At 42.2% G+C, this 20,611-nt stretch overlaps 1 protein-coding gene across 1 annotated transcript in view; it reads right to left on the bottom strand.

Moving 5' to 3' along the window:
- Positions 1–20,611, bottom strand: part of LOC126253606 (RNA-binding protein Musashi homolog Rbp6) — a 1,376,810-nt gene that overhangs the window by 100,790 nt on the left and 1,255,409 nt on the right. The window contains exon 7 of the mRNA XM_049955272.1: positions 10,803–10,885. Coding sequence (XP_049811229.1) covers positions 10,803–10,885 — 83 coding nt within the window. The remainder of the gene's footprint in view (positions 1–10,802; positions 10,886–20,611) is intronic.

Raw genomic sequence — 20,611 nt, 5'->3', positions numbered from 1 at the left:
GCATGATGAAGTGCAAAGGACGAATCGCATTCAAACAATATATGCCCCAAAAGCCAATCAAGATGGGATACAAAATCTGGGTCAGAGCTAATAAGCTTGGATATATTTGTGATTTTCAGATATATCCTGGAAAAGTTGAAGGCATAGTGGAAAAATCCTTATGAGAGAGAATTGTGAGAGATATGTGTAAAGGCTAGGAAGGAAAGGGATACCACATATACTTTGACAATTTTTTTATCAGTGTCTCACTTTTACAGAAGCTAAAAGATAACGGACGTTTTGCCTGTGGAACAATTAGATCACACAGAAAAAGACTTCCTACGCTAAAAACAGACAAAGATTTGCAAAGAGGAGAGTTTGACTAGTCAGTTCGTTCTGATGGCATTGCCTGCTTCAAATGGAAAGACGAACGTGTAGTCATGTTGCTGTCTACAATTGATTCGCCTGTATGTGTTGAAGAAGTCAGCAGTAAAGAAAAGGATGGAAAAATCACAAAGGTACCTTGCCCCAAAAAGAATAGTGAAATCATATAATGCAAATATGGGATGTGTCGATAAGGCAGATATGATGAACAGTTTTTATTCAATATACAGGAAATCACGAAGGTGGTGGCTAAGATTATTTTGGTATATAGTTGATATTTCTATTGGAAATGCATTTATTCTGTTTCGATTATGTAAACCAACAGCGAAGCAAATGCTAAAGGATTTTCGAAGACGTGTTGCCACAGGCCTGGTAGGCAGTAATGTCTTCAAAGATAGTCCTGGCGCCGGCCGAAGTGGCCGTGCGGTTAAAGGCGCTGCAGTCTGGAACCGCAAGACCGCTACGGTCGCAGGTTCGAATCCTGCCTCGGGCATGGATGTTTGTGATGTCCTTAGGTTAGTTAGGTTTAACTAGTTCTAAGTTCTAGGGGACTAATGACCTCAGCAGTTGAGTCCCATAGTGCTCAGAGCCATTTGAACCATTTTGATAGTCCTGGCCATCCCAGTACACCGTCAGATCCATCTGCAAAAAAATTCAAAACTGTTGTTCCCCATGAGAAACGTATATCGGAAGCAAAACACCTGCCAAAACATGGCACCTCAAGGCGCTGTGTGCACTGCAGCACAAAGAAAGAACCCACAGAAGCAGATGGACATGTATTCACTGCCAGGTACCCTTATACTTATCTGCAGAAAGGAATTGCTTTTTACTGTATCATCAAAAGTGATGACATTTAGCGGGCAGTGGCTCCATTTGAAACCACCCTGTATGTGTTCAGTTTATGTACATTTGATTAAATTTTTACATTTTTCTGCCTCATACTTACAGGTGTATGAAACTCTAGAATCTAAGTTACGAAACAGTGAATGAGTTGTCACGTTTTAAACTTTATGTTTAGCAAAAAATCAAATTTTGTAGTTAATTATCTCAATTTTTACCACAGTTTTTAATAGATTTGGAAAATTCTAGAGTTTCATACACCTTTGGGTATGGTTTGTATGCTGTGGAAAATTCATCAAAGAATCTACTTTACTTGTGAAGAAAAACGTACCTATAGCAATAAATGCAGCCAATAGTAGGCGGAAAAAATGATGAAATTTCACATGCAAAAAAAATTCTTTTGTTATGTTTTTGAACTTCCACTGCTATGAGTGTGAATCCTGAATCCTTCCTGGTCATGCTGACAAAGTTTTATGAATTTATTTGTAAAAGTATACACACTGGAAATTAAAATGTCCTGTGGTGCCTCTCCTGCTCCAAGTCGGCCCGTTTGACATTCAGAGTGGGGTTCGAGAGACCAGTCAAATATAGTTTTCCTACATCCATCCTTTTGACTGGAGGTCTTGGGGACCACAGCCATTCACTAGTGTACGAAAAAAAACCCTACAGCCGTTCTTATGAACTTACGAAGACTATTCGGAAAGTAAGGTCTGATCGATCGCGAAAAAAACACGGCGAAATTCAAAAATGTTTAACACTACTGGCCATTAAAATTGCTACACCAAGGAGAAATGCAAATGATAAACGGGTATTCATTGGACAAATATATTATACTAGAACAGACATGTGATTCTATTTCAGGCAATTTGGGTGAATAGATCCTGAGAAATCAGTACCCAGAACAACCACCTCTGGCCGTAATAACGGCCTTGATACGCCTAAGCATTGAGTCAAACAGAGCTTGGATGGCGTGTACAGGTACAGCTGCCCATGCAGCTTCAACACGATACCACAGTTCATCAAGAGTTGTGACTGGCGTATTGTGACGAGCCAGTTGCTCGGCCACCATTGACCAGACGTTTTCAATTGGTGAGAGATCTGCAGAATGTGCTGGCCAGGGCAGCAGTCGAACATTTTCTGTATCCCGTAAGGCTCGTAGAGGGCCTGATACATGCGATCGTGCATTATCCTGCTGAAATGTAGGGTTTCGCAGGGATCGAATGAAGGGTAGAGCTACGGGTCGTAATACATCTAAAATGTAACGTCCACTGTTCAAAGTGCTGTCAATGCGAACAAGAGGTGATCGAGACGTGTAACCAATGGCACCCCATACCATCACGTCGGGTGATACGCCACTATGGCGATGACGAATACACGCTTCCAATGTGCGTTCACCGCGATGTCGCCAAACACGGATGCGACCATCTTGATGCTGTAAACAGAAACTGGATTCATACGAAAAAATGACATTTTGCCATTCGTGCACCCAGGCTCGTCGTTGAGTACATCATCGCAGGCGTCTTGCAAACGCCCCCATCTGTTGACTCAGGGATCGAGACGTGGCTGCACGATCCGTTACAGCCATGCGGATAAGATGCGTGTCATCTCGAAAGCTAGTGATACGAGGCCGTTGGTATCCAGCACGGCGTTCCCTATTACCCTCCTGAACCCACCGATTCCATATTCTGCAAACAGTCATTTGATCTCGACCAACGCGAGCATCAAAGTCGCGATACGATAAACCGCAATCGCGATAGGCTACAATCCGATCTTTACCAAAGTCGGAAACATGATGGTACGCATTTCTCCTCCTTACACGAGACTTCACAACAACGTTTCACCAGACAACGACGGTCAACTGCTTTTTGTGTATGAGAAATCAGTTGGAAACTTTCCTCATGTCATCACGTTGTACGTGTCGCCACCGGCGCCAACCTTGTGTGAATACTCTGAAAAGCTAATCATTTGCATATCACAGCATCTTCTTCCTGTCTGTAGCACGTAATCTTCGTGGTTTAGCAGTTTTAATGGCCAGTAGTGTATATGCAACAGTTAGCTAGAACCTTCAATCTACTTCTCTACACAGTCGCCGCTCAGACTTAGACATTTGTCGTAGCGTTGTACCAACTTTCCAATGCCCACGTCACAGAAGGCAGCCGCCTGTGCTTTCCGCCAAGTATCTACGCTGGTCTACAGCTGGTTGTCTGTGCCAAAATGTTGTCCTCATAACCAGCGGTTTATGCAAGCGTGTGTGTGTGTGTGTGTGTGTTTGTGTGTGTGTGTGTTTGTGTGTGTGTGTGTTTGTGTGTGTGTGTGTGCGGAGGGGAGGGGTGGGAGAGGCCAAGTAATGACTATAGCAAGCAGGTTGAAATGGATGTAGCTTGCAGTAGCCATGATCAAAAAATTTGCTGGTGATAACAAGGACTACCGTGGAAAGTTGCTTCAGCCCAGTATTAGGAATGAAATGAAAAACCTAGAGATTCTGCTTCTTGATTTAAGCATACAGAACGATGTTTTGATAAATTACACTTTAAAAGCCGCGCGTCCGCAACTCGTGGTCGTGCGCTTCCCACGCCCGGGTTCCCGGGTTCGATTCCCGGCGGGGTCAGGGATTTTCTCTGCCTCGTGATGACTGGGTGTTGTGTGCTGTCCTTAGGTTAGTTAGGTTTAAGTAGTTCTAAGTTCTAGGGGACTGATGACCATAGATGTTAAGTCCCATAGTGCTCAGAGCCATTTGAACCATTTTTTTTAAAAGCCGCGCGATAAAGTAAGATTATGTGGAGACGAAGTAGAAATGAATACCAGCCATAGCGTCCTTCTGTTAAAGCGACGCAATATCTGACGGCACTCGTCTCTGCGGCAGTAGTGATCAGCACGCCAGACTCCTCTGAGCAGAGGAGCTCCAAAGATGAAGCGGCAGCCAGTGTTTGCCGTGGACTAATATCTCAGCCTGTTTTTCGTGCAGACGGCTCGCATTTCCGAGTCGCAGCGAATGTCTTGTTAATCGCCGTGGCAAACGCCAAGGCCATTTCGGCTTGCTGGTGTTTCCGTTGACTTCCTTAAAATATACAAAACGAAAGAATTTAGAATTTTTAAGCAGGGAGGGCATCGCTACGGTGAAACTGGCAGATGGATTATCTGAGAAGCAGAATATCTTTCGTACCCAGATGAGCATTTCTTCACTGACGGGAATGGAAAGTCTACATCGTCAATGACTTGATCGAATGCTAGCAAACCGCTACTTCTTTATTTCTAGTCAGTTAGTTCCAAAATTTAGACATTACAGTGACAGAAATTCTGCTACGGAGCAGAAGGGATTGTCAATGAGAAACTTTTTCAGTTTATTTTCAAATTATTCTTTGCTGTCCGTCAAACGTTTTACATTCTGGGAAAGAGATCAAAAAGTTTTATTGCAGCATTGTGAACCCTCTGTGTGCTCACAACAACCTTAATATGACATAATGAATCTATTTTTCTTCTTCTGGTTTTGTAACTACATACATCATTGTTCGTTTTGAAATGCAGTGGATTATTTGAAACAAACTTCATAAGGGAACAAATATAATATGAAGCAGTAGTCAAACTAACTCCTTAAAAAGATGTCTGCAAGCTGGTCCTGGATGAGCACTTCATGTTACTCTTACAGTACGTTTTTGAGCAATGAAAACATCCTTTCTTAAAGAAGAGTTATCCCAAGAAGACTATTCCACATGAGATTATTGAACGGAAATACGTAAAATATGTCAGCTTACCGAATTGTCTCTCGGAAATATTTGCAATGGTTCTAAGCGCAAATGTGGTTAATCTAAGGCGTTTTGGAGTTCCAAAACTTTCTTTTCCCATCAGTATGGACTCTCAAGAATTTCGAAGTTTCCACACTGTTTATTATTTCCACAACAAGTGCTTCACTTATCATTGGTGTAGTACCTCTAGATATGTTGCGGCTTTTTAAAATTGTGGGTGAGACCATTGCCAGAAAACCAGTCATCGATACTTTCAAGAACATTGTTTACCGTTTCTTCTGTTTCTATGTGTATGGTTGGGCCGATTACAATAGTGTCATCCGCAAAATAACTAATTCTGTTTTCTATATATTAGACGGTAGATCGTTTACAATATGAAGGACAATAGTGGACCTAAGAACTGAGCCTTGGGAAACCCCATAAGTCATTTCTCCCCATTCAGAATAATGTTGCTGGACTGCATTGTTTGGATTACTAAGTATAACTTCCACATTCTTTTGGTTAGATATGACATTATCCATTGACTGGCTATACCATCAATTCCATAAAACTTCAGTATATCAAATATTGGTGATTGATTCAGTCAAATGTCTTAGAGGTCACAGAAAATACTTGTCTGTGGAATGTACTGACTAAAATTCCGTTCTTATATGAACTTACCAATATTTTAAATAAAGAAAATAGTCATTCCTACAAGTTAAAAATGGTGTCTTGGGTTTTAATGGAACTTTCCAGGCGAAGATCGCATCACAGCACCTCTAGAGCACTTGCATGTACGCCTTATTGATATATTTCGAATTCTGAGAAGTGTCGAACCATTGGCATGATGGTAGGAGCGTATCATACCGATATACTGCACACACAGTTGGCATTGTACTACGACTGTTGTACAAAAGTGACGAGGTGGACTGAGGTCAACGGTGTGGCCAGATGAGTACGAAAGGATCCTTCCAGAAAGACTCCACCGAAATAAGATCGCGTGACTGTTCGACTGGCCCTGACAAATAGACTGATGACAACAGTTGAAATCTCGATAGTGTTTACCAGTAAAATAACACCACGAACCGTCGACAGTCAGTTACTGCAAGCTGGGTTGAAATTTCGAACTGCCGCGTGTTGTGTACCGCTGACACAATACCACAAACAACAGAGGCTTGCATGGTGCAGGGCGAGAGTTAACTCGGACGTCCTGTGGTGTTCAACAATGCGTTTCGCTTCTTTTTGTGACGGTCGGGTCACGCAACGTGTCTGTAAGCGACCTGGTCAAATGTCACACGTAGCAGCGATTCTCGAGACCGATACCTCGCAAAATCCTGCAGTCATGGTGAATGAAGCTATCCTATAAGGCAAATGACGATGTGGTTATCGTTAAACGTAATTTGAATACTCACAAGAACGTAAAACCCTGTTTTCTAAGCCTTCATAACCAGAATACCATCAAGCTAATGTAAAATCCCACACTATAGCTCATAACATGAACTCCTTGAAGAACGTACAGATCTTTGACTGACCTGATCGGACCACTGATTTTTCACCCATAGAGCATGCCTGTCATGTGTCGGGATGAGCTGTACATTCATGCCAATCTCCAGCCAGAAATCTCCACGAACTGACACAGCATGTGTTTCAGGTATGATACAAAATTTCTCAATATGACGTTCGGAGACCGATTGCTTGGCCGGCCGGTGTGGCCGTGCTGTTGTAGGCGCTTGTCTGGAACCGTGTGACCGCTACGGTCGCAGGTTCGAATCCTGCCTCGGGCATGGATGTGTGTGATGTCCTTAGGTTAGTTAGGTTTAAGTAGTTCTAAGTTCTAGGGGACTGATGATCACAGATGTTAAGTCCCATAGTGCTCAGAGCCATTTGAACCATTTTTGAACCGATTGCTTCATGCCATAAGTAGTACGCCTCATACTTGCGTTCATGATAAATATCGTACCCGAAAGGAGTGAAAGTTTAAACATTTAATACGTATTATATGAAGCATGATTCCTTAAAGTTTTATAAACACAGGAATTGGACAGAAATAGGGGAACACCGAGTGAAATGTTTACTTGAACATAAATGATGACGCTAGCGAAGCCCGAAAGTTGCACTGCTGCATTTGAAGACAAAATACACCTCCACGGCATCCTGAATACACTGCAAGTGTCAGCTGTTGTCATAACAGTGCTCTGAAGACTGATTTTTTTTTCACCGTATACAAACTCTAGGGATTGATCGATGAGAGGATACGGAACAAAAAAGGTCTCTTGAACTTATGTCCGGAATGCTAGGTTTCCATGCTAGGGACCATTTATTCAATCATACTCTGTTACAGGGACTGCGGTCTATTAAGCGCTGTACCATGCAGGGTGGTACTGTTCCTCATAGGTCATGCCCTCTCCTGCCATAGTCTTCGGTAACGTTGCGTCCGATTCACTTCTCTTGCTGACTCACGTTGTAGCGGATGTGATACAGCGTTGTACACAATAGTTTCGTATTCGAATTGAGACCTTGCTGACATGACGTTTACTTATGGACACGCGAAAGGCAATAGGCGGCGGTTGTATCATGAGACCTATTCCCGCGGACAACAACCACAGCATTCTGTTTGCAACAGTGTTTCGTCGTTTGTCTGACACAGGATCATTTCAGGAAGCTGGAAATCATGTAAGACGTTCCCGAAATCAGACTTGGAAGAAAATGTGATCAACACTGTGGAAGGCGACCGCCGTGTCAGTACCAGACAGTTGGCGCGCCTGTACAGTAAGCCAGACGACCGTGTGGAACGTTCTCCACGACAATTGTTGCTACCCTCATCACTTATAGCGTTTGCAGGGCTTACTAGCAACAGAGTTTCCACATCGGGGGCAGTTTTGTCACTAGTTTTTCACTAGGCAACCACGATTCCTGGATTTGTCATCCATCCGGTTCGCAGATGAGGCCAGTTTCACGCGGAGTGGTATCTACACCTTTCATAACAGTCATCTGTGGGATAGTATACATAACCCCCACGGTATGGCGACAGCGAATCGCTAGCATCGGTGCAGCCGCAATGGGTGGGCAGGGATGATTGGCGACCGAATTTTGGGACCAGTCTTCCTTCCACGTCGTCTAACAGACCAGAACTAACGGCGATTCTAGCGGGTGAAGTTGCCTCCCGTGATGGAAGAAGTACCATTGATTCGAACGGTTATGTGGCCGCTGCATGATTAAACTCACTGAATAGAGATATCTCTGTGTTCTGAAGTGAGGTTGCGTGCTGCGCAGGTCTTCAACAATTAAACTCGGATTTTTATATCATGATTTCGGTACATCGTTTGTTTCTATTTCCTCGAAGACCGAAACTTTTTACATATTTTTATTAGTAAAGGAAATGTAGAGTAATTGTTGCTGCTAAGGTAGCAAATTGAAATGAATTAAGAAAGGAACAGTTTTCATAGGTATGTGACAGAAAAGTCCAGTTACATTTATAACACTGCTAACAGGCATTTTATCTTTCGAAAATATGAGGCTGTATAATAAAGTTTAATACTGTAAGATTATGTCTGGTATTCCTTAAACGCACATTTGCGACACAAAGCTTAGATAAATTCGATAGTGTTAGAAGGTACTGCCTGTCAACTCGTTGAACGTACACATATTTTGAGCAATGTTTATTGCATGCAAGACTCCTAAACGACAATCTCAGCCATTGTCTCCGTTTTATGCATATTTACAAACCGTAGTGTACAACATAATCACAATAGCAAGCAGTGCTACTATGACGAAGTGTGTTTAACAATTTAGTTTCCCTCAGAATAAAGATTTTAAAAAAGCGTTTTTAATTTTTTGACAGGGAGATGTGTGTGAGATAGAGAATCTTGTGCAACCATAGTTGAAAACACTCCCCATCTAGAACTGCCATTATACAGTGTCCGCATAATAATATCTTTGGACATGGTTCCACTTCGTAACGCACATAACATCGAAAATATTTTATATTTTCTTATTATAAGTGGCTTTACTGCTACTGTTCCGATTACGCCAGAAATTATCAACGAGGAATTATGTTCAGGTCATAAATGAAAGGTTTTGAAAAAGGGGTCTAGTGTAGCAGGGGATACAACCCGTCGGCTTTGAACAATGACGTCACAAGTCGCCAGAGAGCATGTATTACAAAGATGAAAGAGCTGAGGAGAATGTTGAGAAACAAAGGAATGCGAGAGAGATAAACTTTATTTCACATATGTAAGGGCCACTAGTATTTTCACGTTAACGATAACGCGTGTTTGTATCTTAGTATTTCTGCGCAAAATACAATGGAAAGAAATGAATGAAATTACTAGCAAAGAATACATCACGTTACATGTATGTCAGTTGTATCTCGAAAGTCTTTCGAACTGTATTGCGTAAGTGCAGTACGGGATACAAGTTCAGCGTACTCGATTTCTTAGTTTCAAGTGGCATTGCTGCCCTGTTGTTCACTTCAACTATGTATCCCCTGCTTCGCTAAACCGCAAATGAAACACCCTATACAAATTAAAAGCTGATTCTAAGTGTGTTGCTTAAGTACAGTCCGGAATACGAGTTTGTCGTAAGGCAATTTCTTCGTTTTCACTAGCATTACTGTCCTGTTCTTCGCCGAACGATGTATCCTCCGCTTCAGTAAACCCTAAGTGGAACACGGGATTCAAATTGTAGATGTGCTGTTTATTTCGTCTCCGCTATTACTAACAGTCCTTTCTTACGTACATATCAGTATTACTGATGACAGAAGGACCTACGTATGTAATATATGTATACCAGACTTCCATTGACCTCGATATATGTACACTGGTAACGAATAGGTGGAAATACACGTACGTTACATTTGCAACCTGTTTCATTTTATACGTTTTGATTGTTTATTTAACCTTTGTGTTTCACTTGTTGAAAGGGAACTACACAGTGATCTTGTCAAAAGCCGAGAAGCGAGTCTTCTTAGTGTTGTAGCTCCCTTCAGTAGCTGATAAGTGTTTTTTGGCTTTTTTAAAAAAAAATCTCACGAGATAGTATAAACAGATCCTACTTTATTAAGCAATCAGTAAAAAAACGAAACTGAATGGTAAACTGCAAATAGAATAGATTACGAAGACTTCGTAATCTATTCTATTTGCAGTTTACCATTTTCGCTTTTGCTGTTATGTTTCAGTTTCGTTTTCTTACTGATTGCTTAATAAAGTAGGATCTGTTTATTCTATCTCGTGAGATTTTTTTTTTAAAAAGCCAAAAAACACTTATCAGCTACTGAAGCATCTGTATCTTAGGATCAGTTTATTCTATGTCGTGAGATTTTTTTTAATAAGCCAAAAAACACTTATCAGCTACTGAAGCATATTGGTGGAATAAGAAGGTGAAATATGGTAAAATAGTGAAATATAGATAAACGATCGCTTTTAAATTCACATTCAATTATTTTAATGATAGCGCTTATTAGAACACAGAACTGCTTTATTATCTATGCCTCGAAGTGAAGACATTACTATCTATGACTAAGGAATGACGTCATTGTTCAAAGCCGACGGGTTGTATCCCCTGCTTCACTAGACCCTGAAAAAGTTAGTACAAAGTATCGGCTGAGATTTTGGTAGGAAATACAAAAGATACTAAAATGTTACATATTTAATACGATAACACAGGTGACAGAAAAGCTTTCAAAAAACATGGAAACGAGTTAACTGTGTTTACAGAACGCGTCAAAGGACACGATTTTTCTCAATTAAGCTTTACGTTCTATTCTAACTGATCGAAATGCAGTACCAGTTACTTTTATATTTGACATTACTATGTCTTGATGAACTAATATAAGCAATTTCTTCCAGCAAAATTACATAATTGCGAGAATGAACTTACCATTTTGTTGTTGATTTCGTGAAAGTGAATCTCGCATACTTTGTCTACGACGTCTTCATTCTGGAACGTGACGAAACCGAACCCTGAAACAAAAGAAACAAATGTCAGTAAATTCCGAAGCACTATGATTTCTAAGCGCTTCTAGAAATCAGCAAAATCATTTTAATGGTGTAACTCGCCGAAAACAGCCACATGCTCAACGGATAACAAAAGCATATCTTTCAATTGTTGCAAACGAGTTGCTCTATTTATTCCATGGCACATCTCGACATTTTACCGCAACTTATCTGTTTGCGTTAATTCCTTATTTTTTGCGAATAACAGAATGTGGGATATTTATTCCGTCTCTAAGCAAATTGATGCAGGATTGTCAGGATACGCAATTCACACAGCCATCATTCCACGGTATGGTTAATGTTACAAAGAGGTTCTGCTGCAAAGATGTCGCACTCGCAGTGGTAAAACAGTAACATGAACGAAGTACATTTTCATATGTGAACCAAAGTTGTTAATTAATTTGCTAGCGCCAAAGTTTCAGGCATAACAATTTTCACAAGCCACATAATCTCTGTATGAAACTATATTTATTTTGTGAGATCAGTTGTTCTTCTGCTATCAGATAGACATAACATCTTCATATTACTTCATCTAATGGATATGTTGGATTTGTATTTTATTGTATCTCACGTAGCCTTCTTCTGCATATGCGAAAAGCAAACTGGCAAATGCAACATAAAATAATCCTACATTACGAACAGCAAAATTCTGCTACAACTTGCTGACGATTAACGTATCATATAAACATGCCAAGTTGATAGAATAATGTGATGGCGGATAGCCGTGAACATAGTTCTTCAGAAGTGTGATGGCAGAAGAACTGGCTTATGCTCGAAACTAGGCAGTCAACAAATTAAATAGCTGCTTTTGTTCTTGTATGAATATGTCCTCTTACGATATTTAAGAATTTCAAGACACGCCGCACTTAAAACGGAATGTATTATTATGTTAACTGCTGTTCTATTCAGGGACGTCAGCCAGTTGGGAATTTATTACACTGATAAGGTCTTATTCCCGTATACAAGAGCGCAACAACCGAAACAATTAATTTGTACATTGTTTCATCCAGGGCAGTTCAGTGACAACATACGAAAGAAATTTAACTACAAACCATCTCGGTAACGCATTAATTACACTTTCATCCAAGCCTACGCTATGTACCGTAGCGCTTTGTTTCACATCAATAGATTCAACCATTCAAAGAGAATGATATATCACTTCACTTCATTACTACGTTCCATTCGAAAAAATTATTACGCATTGCTTATTGCACCCAAAGCTAGTGAAAAAGCAACTACATAGCTATAAGACCCATAACTGTCAAACACGCACTGACGCATAAATCGGAGATTAATGTGGTACCGTGATTAAAAGCGATATAATACGAGATTTCCATTTAGTGCGAGACATGGTAATTGATTGCCTATTACGCTAAGCGAACAGTCACAGTATCTCGTTAAAGCGTGGATCGAATCTGTATGCTAAAGTGATAAACATGATGCACGAGGGTTTGATAATAGCCACTGCCAAACCTTCGTGAAAGAAGTGGCTAGTTTCAGCGGAAATAGCGACGGCCTGACCTCATTTACATGTATTTGCAGTTAACCACAAAGCCCACATGCTGATCACACACAGCTGATAATTAATGTCGTTCCTTCGTTTAACATAAGAAAACCTTATGTGAGTGGACCCCGCTGAGTTAACATTGTCTGCAGATGCCGTACAGGATTTTCTGCTACACTGTAATGGAATAGGCCGCTTCATCAGCACTTGCGAATAGCGTAGTTTTATGATAGCCGTACCACAATAAAGGGAAAAGTATCTTCTGCTTTAGACAAACGGCAGAAATGCGTAAAATGCAGAACGTTTCGGCAACAATGAACGCAGTTCGCGGAAGGGAAGGAAGAAACCGAAAGCGGAGCGTGGAAAATCTGGCCAACGAAGCGTTTTAACAGGTTTTGCATGAAAAGACATTCAGACCGAGATTTTTCTTTCTTTTCCCATCGTTTATATTACCTGACAGTGGACAGGTCGGGCGGAATCTGTGAGAAAAGAAAACAGAAAACTTTCTGAATAGAGGAGTGATTACTGGTGCGTTTGATTGGAGAAATGTCAGAATGACACTAGAGATGAGGCGTATGAGTGTTTCGCTGCCACAATTAAATACAGCGGTGCATGATGGAACAACTGGATAGCTACGAGAGTGTACGAAAGCAAACCGTCAGAACTCTAATCGCGGGTGTGGAGTTTGATTCGATTCCCTGAAACCTAGGGAAACTGCTCGGTAGGTATGGAGTAATGCGAAACTAAGCTAAAGTTTTCAAGAAATAAAATTTAATGCTTTATGAAGGCATACATTAATAATCATCGCACTTCGAAAACTGTATAATTTTATAGATCCGTGAACACCCAAGCAGATCAAAATTCGAGTAACAGAGATCGTGACCACAGTGTGAGTTTTCTATAGTTATTGGGAGCAGATGAAAACACATTTTTTTTTAACTTTTGGTTTTTACAATAACAATAGTTATTCTGAAACGTACTGGCATATTAAAACTGTGTGCCGGACGGAGACTCGAACTCGGGACCTTTTGCCATTCGCGGGCAAGTGTTCTACTATTTGAGCTACCCAAGCACGACTCACGCTCCGTCCTCATAGCTTTAATTCCGCCAGTACCTCGTCTCCTACCTTCCAAACTTCACAGAAGCTCTCCTGCGAAATTTGCAAAACTAGCACTCCTACAGAGTGAAAATCTCGTTCTGGAAACTCACCAAGGCTGTGCCTAAGCCCTGTCTCCTCAATATCCTTTCTTCCAGGAGTGCTAGTTCTGCAAGGTTCGCAGGAGCGCTTCTGTGAAGTTTGGAAGGTAGGAGACGAGGTACTGGAGGAGTTACAGCTGTGAGGACGGGGCGTGAGTCGTGCTTGGGTAGCTCGGATGTTAAACACACGCTCGCGAAAGGCAAAGTCCTGAGTTCGAGTCTCGGTCCGGTACACAGTTTTAATGTGCCACGAAGTTTCATATCAGTGCACACTCCGCTGCAGAGTGAAAATCTCATTCTGAATAGTTATTCCAATCGCCCTTGACAACACATCTACAGTTTGCAAGTTGGCTGCAAAAAGTATGGTCGAGAATTAATTACAATGCTTGCACGTCAATTTTTCATACCTGGCTACAGTTGTTTAATATTTGTAATGTCTATTTGCTACCATCACAAAATAACCAGGTGTGACCTACTGTCGTGCAGGCTTAAGACAGGCATCTTTCACCACGCTACATTAAGATATCATCTTCGGAATGTCACTGCAATACTTTTTTTTTATTTTACTGGCTTTGGCATCGAGCACCATTTTAACCAGCAACAGCTGTCACTTCTCATTATACTTTCGGTTTAAAGTGGCTTTTTTAGGCAATATCTGCAATTAAACTCTACAGTGGAAAAAATTAACACCTCTTTCTGAGCTCAACGTCTAACTCATTGCGGATGAATACTAATGCAACTATTAGAGTAAACAAATGAACACAAAACGAAACGTCAAGGCAATGGCCCTAATATCAGTGTATAATGTATGCAGTTATTGGTGTTGAGCACTGAATTAACAGTGGAGCATTGGCTTTTATATCGTGAAATAAATTCTTCGCAAGAACAGCATTGTAAAAGAAGTTACACTGTTTTTAACAGACTGGTCTTCTATTCGGGAAAGATGGAAGCTGGGATCCTCAACCGGACATCTTGGTTTTGGTTTTCGCGGTTTCTCCAGATTACTTCAGACAAATGCCGGGACGGTTCTTACTATAAGATCACGACCGACCTCCTATTCCATCCTTGTCATACAATATCTGCGAGTATATAAATACCAAGATATATGAATTACTTTTCGTTCTAAAACTGTAATACGTTGGCAGGTCCAGCAACCATGCAAAGTTGATCTTCGAATGAACAAAACTACTACTATAAACACTGCCATTCTGTTCGTTAAAGTAATAAGCCAGTAGAGTACACTGCGCATCACTTATGAAGGCAGAAATTTTGGAAAATATTCTACACATCTCTCCTCCCACTCCCCCCCCCCCCCCTCTCCCCCTCCTCCAGCCGCCGGCGACAGCCAGTGATGTTTATTTTCCTTCGGTGCGCCCAGCGGTCAGTAACACTACACTTCGGGTTGACCATATTTCATAAGCAATACAATTTCACACCGTGTTTACCGCAGCATTGAAAGAATTACGAGGGAGGTGCCTCCCCAAGTCCTCTTCTGTTCGGACAGCAAATAGTCAACCATGTCGCCGAAATACATTACCCCAGTTACGATCAAAGTTTTCGGGAGGTTTCCCTTCGTTACTAGGCGATTGCCGGAATCGAAAATCCTCACTTAACTATGAAGTGGTGTCCAAAACATCCCAAAAATTGAAATTTGCTCGCATGTGGTTACACGGAAATAGAGGTAGGTGTCTCCCCATATATTGTTCTCGACCAGCGTGCGAAGTGGCTGCAAACTGAGTGAGTTCGTCAGTTGTTGGTGAGTATATTATTTCCTCATCCGCGTTTCCATGAGTAGGCGGCTTTGCGATGGCTAGCCTGAAAGGGAATGCGAATCTGTAGAAGTTTTCGTTTTAATCTTGGAAAAACCGCTGCCGAAACGCACATAATCTTGAATCTAGCTTTAGGAGACAGCGCTTTAGGTCAAACGCAGACTTACGACTCATGTAAACTTTCAGAAAACGAGTGAACATCACCTGATGAAGACGACCGTTCCGGTCGTCCTTCAGCTGACATCACAGCAGAAAAAGTTTAGAAAGCGTGCGATCAGATTCTGCAACATCACAGGCAGACCATTCAAGACCCTGCAACCCTATGGAAATAAATTGTGGTAAGTGTGTACCCATTGTGCTGCGAGAACTGGACATGGAAAGGACTAGAGGGAAGTTTGGGCTACGACTGGTACGACGATCAGAAGCAGCGTAGTGTCTAAACTTAAATAACTACTGAAAAGCGACCCAACTTCTCGTTCAAAGACAGTCACTGGTGACGGAAGTTGGGTTTATGGTTGAAACTGAGCGAAAATCGTCCAATGGAAGAAACCCCGAGAACTCAAGAGTAACAATAAGTACTTGTTGATTTATTTTTGTCACATTTCAGTAGACTACGTGGCGCGCGAACGTCTGTGTACCCCACCACTACAATTCAAGACCGCATATGGGCTACATTACGTTGAAAGTTTTGTCTAAAACAAAATGATAATGTTGCCTACCCGCCGTGCTCTCCATTTGAAGGGGCGAAGATTTGACACAGAGGAAGAGATTCAAGCAGAATCGCACCCTAAGAAGACATCCAGGATGCAGTAACGATGGGATCGGTGTATCAGCTCCCAAGTGGACTAATGGTGCACAATATGATCTAGGTTAGACGTATTAAATTTATTTAATATATTTCGAGAACTTTTGTATACCATTTCGCATTCCCAATTGGGAATCCCACAGCCCCATTTCCAGCCTGCCATCATATTTAGCTGAAAAGAGCGAAATTCAACAACTTCTGGCCTTGCTCTTAAGAGTTGGGAATAGAAAACAGGGGTTCAAATGGCTCTGAGCACTACGGAACTTAACATCTGAGGTCATCTGTCCCCTAGTCGCGCGGTCGCAGCCTGAAGCGCCTAGAACCGCTCGGCCACTCCGGCCGGCAAAAACAGGGGTAAAATAGTTTCCAGACGTCCTCCTCTCCACATTCCCCATCCCCCCCCCTCCCCCGCGCCTCTTTCTTTCCTCTCCCTCTTCACGAACAGCCCTCTAAAGTGAGACGTACTATACTAACGGGCCGTTATTAAGTAGACGGCCGCTACCAGTGAAGCGAAGTGGCAGGGTGCGCCGTTCCACGGCTTCACCGCAGCAAGGTAGCGTGCCCCTATTACCTTTAAGCATCCTGCAGGGAAACGCTGTCCATAATCAGGCGCAGAGTATTCGGGGCCACGCTGCAGCAGTCGCGGGGCGCCCGGCCCTAATGAGGGATCGATGGACCGCCTGATGCGGTCTCAGACAGCTGCTGTCCGCGTGCCTGCGGCGACTGCATAACCAGCGACACGTGGCGCCCATGTGGGCGCACAGACTTACGTGCCGTCATGCGCTACGTATCCTTAATAAACACGGAATCATTAATTCTAACAAGGGAACCTCCCCATCGCACCCCCCTCAGATTTAGTTATAAGTTGGCACAGTGGATAGGCCTTGAAAAACTGAACACAGATCAATTGAGAAAACTGGAAGAAGTTGTGTGGAACTGTGAAAAAGTAAGCAAAATATACAAACTGAGTAGTTCATGGGAAGATATACAATATCAAGGACATTGGGAACGCAGGACCGTCGTGGTCTCGTGGTTACGTGAGCAGCTCCGGAACGAAAGGTCGTAGGTTCAAATCTTCCATCGAGTGAAAAGTTTAATTTTTTATTTTCAGTTTATGTGACAAACTCTTACGTTTTCATCACTTTTTTGGGACTGATTATCACATCCACAAGAAAACCTAAATCGGGCAAGGTAGAAGAATCTTTTTACCCATTCGCCAAGTGTACAAGTTAGGTGGGTCGACAACACATTCCTGTCATGTGACGCACATGCCGTCACCAGTGTCGTATAGAATATATCAGATGTGTTTTCATGTGGAGGAATCGGTTGACCTATGACCTTGCGATCAAATGTTTTCGGTTCCCATTGGAGGGGCACGTCCTTTCGTATACTAATCGCAAGGTTTTGCGATGCGGTCGCAAAACACAGACACTAAACTTATTACAGTGAACAGAGACGTCAATGAACGAACGGACAGATAATAACTATGCAAAAATAAAGAAGGTAAAATTTTTACTCGAGGGAAGACTTGAACCAAGGACCCCTCGTTCTACAGCTGCTCACGCTACCACGGGACCACGGCACCCCTGAGCACACGATGTCCATGATGTTGCCTATGTGGGCCATGAACTACTCAGTTTGTATATTTTGCTTATTTTTTCACAGTTCCACACAACTTCTTCCTGTTTTCTCAATTGATCTGTGTTCAGTTTATCAAGGCCTATCCACTGTGCAAACTTATAACTAAATCTGAGGGGGGTGCGATGGGGAGGTTCCCTTGTAAGCAATGAACTAATCTGCGAGGTCTCTTCAAAAAATTCCGGAACATTCGTAATTTTGCACCAACGGTTAGTTGGAATGAAATGCGGTTGGCATCCCTGCACGTGCCAGTATTTAATGTGTAACTGCCGGAATTTTCATTGTTGCATGTCTGTTCGTTATTGTTCAGTGCTGTATTGAGTAGAACGTTGTGCCGCACAGTTCGCGGATTTCGAGATGGCAGGGCTAGAGGAGCAACACATCTGCATTAAATTTTGCATGACACTCAAGAAAACCTTTCCAGAGACACACCAAATGATGCACGAAGCCTACGGTTGTGAGTGCTTACGCCGTATTCGGTGTTAAGACTGGTTCACATGGTTCAGTATGCCCTTCGACGTCTATCGACGACGCTTATGTCAGGATCTTCAATGAAACTGTGCGTGCCAATTGAAGACTGACTGTCCCAGAGATTACAGAAGAATGTAACATTTTAGTTGGATCATGTCATGAAAATATGAGAAGGATCATGTCATGAAAATGTGAGAAGGAAACGACCTGAAATGTGAAGAGACAATTCATGGGTTTTGCATGACGGTAACACACTCGCACATTCATCCGTGTTGCTGCGTGACTAGTGCACAAAAAACGAAATTACTGTGCTGTCTTATCCTCCTTACTCTCCAGACCTGTCCCCTAAGGACTTTTTTTTATTATTTCCAAAGTTGAAAACTCCACTGAAAGGACGAAAATTCGCAACGATACACGAGATAAAAGGAAATTCGCTGACGCCGTTTCGCGCGATCCAGCAAGATGCGTACCAAGACATTCCGGAAGTGTAAATGGTGTTGGGAGCGGTGTGTAGTGGAGGAGAGTATGCACAGTCAGCAAAAGGTACGCGTAGGAAAATGGTTCAAATGGCTCTGGGCACTACGGAGCTTAACATCTGAGGTCATCAGTCCCCTAGAACGTAGAACTAGTTAAACCTAACTAACCTAAGGACATCACAAACATCCATGCCCGAGGCAGGATTCGAACCTGCGACCGTAGCGGTCTTGCGGTTCCAGACTGCAGCGCCTTCAACCGCACGGCCACTTCGGCCGGCGGCGCATTGATTCTCACTCCGGAAAAATGAGTTGTGCAAAGTAATAATAACAGCTGGTCGAATAATTGTATGCGCATATTGAGCAACTACATAAACAAAGAATGTTTTGTGAGTGAACAGTTTCAGCAACAATAAATGACGCAGTTCAACAAACAAATCAACGAAGACAAGTAGAAAAACGTTGAACCAAGACGTAACTGCAAACTTCGCGACAGAATTCCTAAATTCGCTCCATGTTACCTTACTGAACAATACCATAAAAGCGGAAATACTAACCAGAAAAGTACAAGGTACTTCAGTATTGATACGACGAAGTCGACCCATTCAAACTAATGTAACATTCAGCTCTAAAAGGCTTCAGTTTCCAGCAAGATTAGCGTACAGCATGATTATCGATAAAGCACAAGGGCAAACATTGTTGCGGAGTGAATTTAAAACACTCGTGCTTCTCGTACGAACAACTATAGCGTCTTCGTGCGTTGGACAGCCACAAAACTTACTCCTCTTTAGTATGGGCTGAATAAGTTGGATGCGACCCAAATCAAATGATTAATTTGCACTTTTTTCGAATTCAGAAAGCAACCGGAAAAAAGCCCATGCAAAGTGTGTCCTTTTCAGCTAGGAAGTACATAAGCAAAGTAAGATCTAAGGCAATCTTCAATACTACGAGCAGCAGCTGGACGGCTAAATATTGTACTTGGAAAAGTGGATGAATGTTGCGATCTTGAAAAAAGAAGAGAGAAAGAGAGGGCGTAATAAAGACATATTAGCACGGATTGCACACTGAAAAAGGGCTTTTTTTGTTTTCAGAAACTTAAATTCGAAAATTTTTTAATTTACTCCAGGCGACTTTTGTCTGTTTATTTCTTTTGATGTCCATCTACTAAATGTCTTCATCTTGCCTAAACACGAATGAAGCCAACAATAAGTTCGATGACGTTACTTTGCACTTTTTTTATGAGTTAGTTAAGAAGGCTTCGGAAAACGGGACCCCACAAAGCGTCAACTAGATAGTGTAAAAAAGTAAAACGTGAGAGATGTTTTATATACACTTTCCGAATTGCTCACTTTCGACATTGATAGTGCCATTTGGAAGGTGATCAAAAAAACTGCGTAGTAAGAGAGTGATACATTGTGGCACCCTAACGTGACTTCTGACGTGACATGGAAGCCAGACGAAAAGAATCATACGTCAAGGAAACACTAACGATTCGAACGTGGGCAGGAACGAATCTTTAGATCCAAAACTTTTACGTAACACTGTCGGAGTGTAATAAACGTGAGGGCTGGAGCATTAAACTGATGAGTTTATTCTTGTAATAACCGGAAAGGCGCGGAGAGAAGAAACGACGGCACAGATTCAAGAGGAAGGAGAGAGGGGGGAGGGGGGGGGGCGGTACGAAAAACCGGGAAGAAGTTCGGCCAGGGCGGCCATGTGTCAGCCGCTGCCCGCGCTTGACGTCAGACGAGAAAAAGGCGCGCTCTGGTGCTACACGCGTGAATTATTGAGACTGGCTGCGCCGCTCCGCCAGATTAAATGAAAATGGAGATTAAA

This window comes from Schistocerca nitens, chromosome 1 (assembly GCF_023898315.1).
Source record: "Schistocerca nitens isolate TAMUIC-IGC-003100 chromosome 1, iqSchNite1.1, whole genome shotgun sequence".
In the NCBI taxonomy this organism is placed as follows: domain Eukaryota; kingdom Metazoa; phylum Arthropoda; class Insecta; order Orthoptera; family Acrididae; genus Schistocerca; species Schistocerca nitens.
Note: the sequence above shows the minus strand (reverse complement) of the source record. Positions and strands in the feature narration are given on the sequence as shown.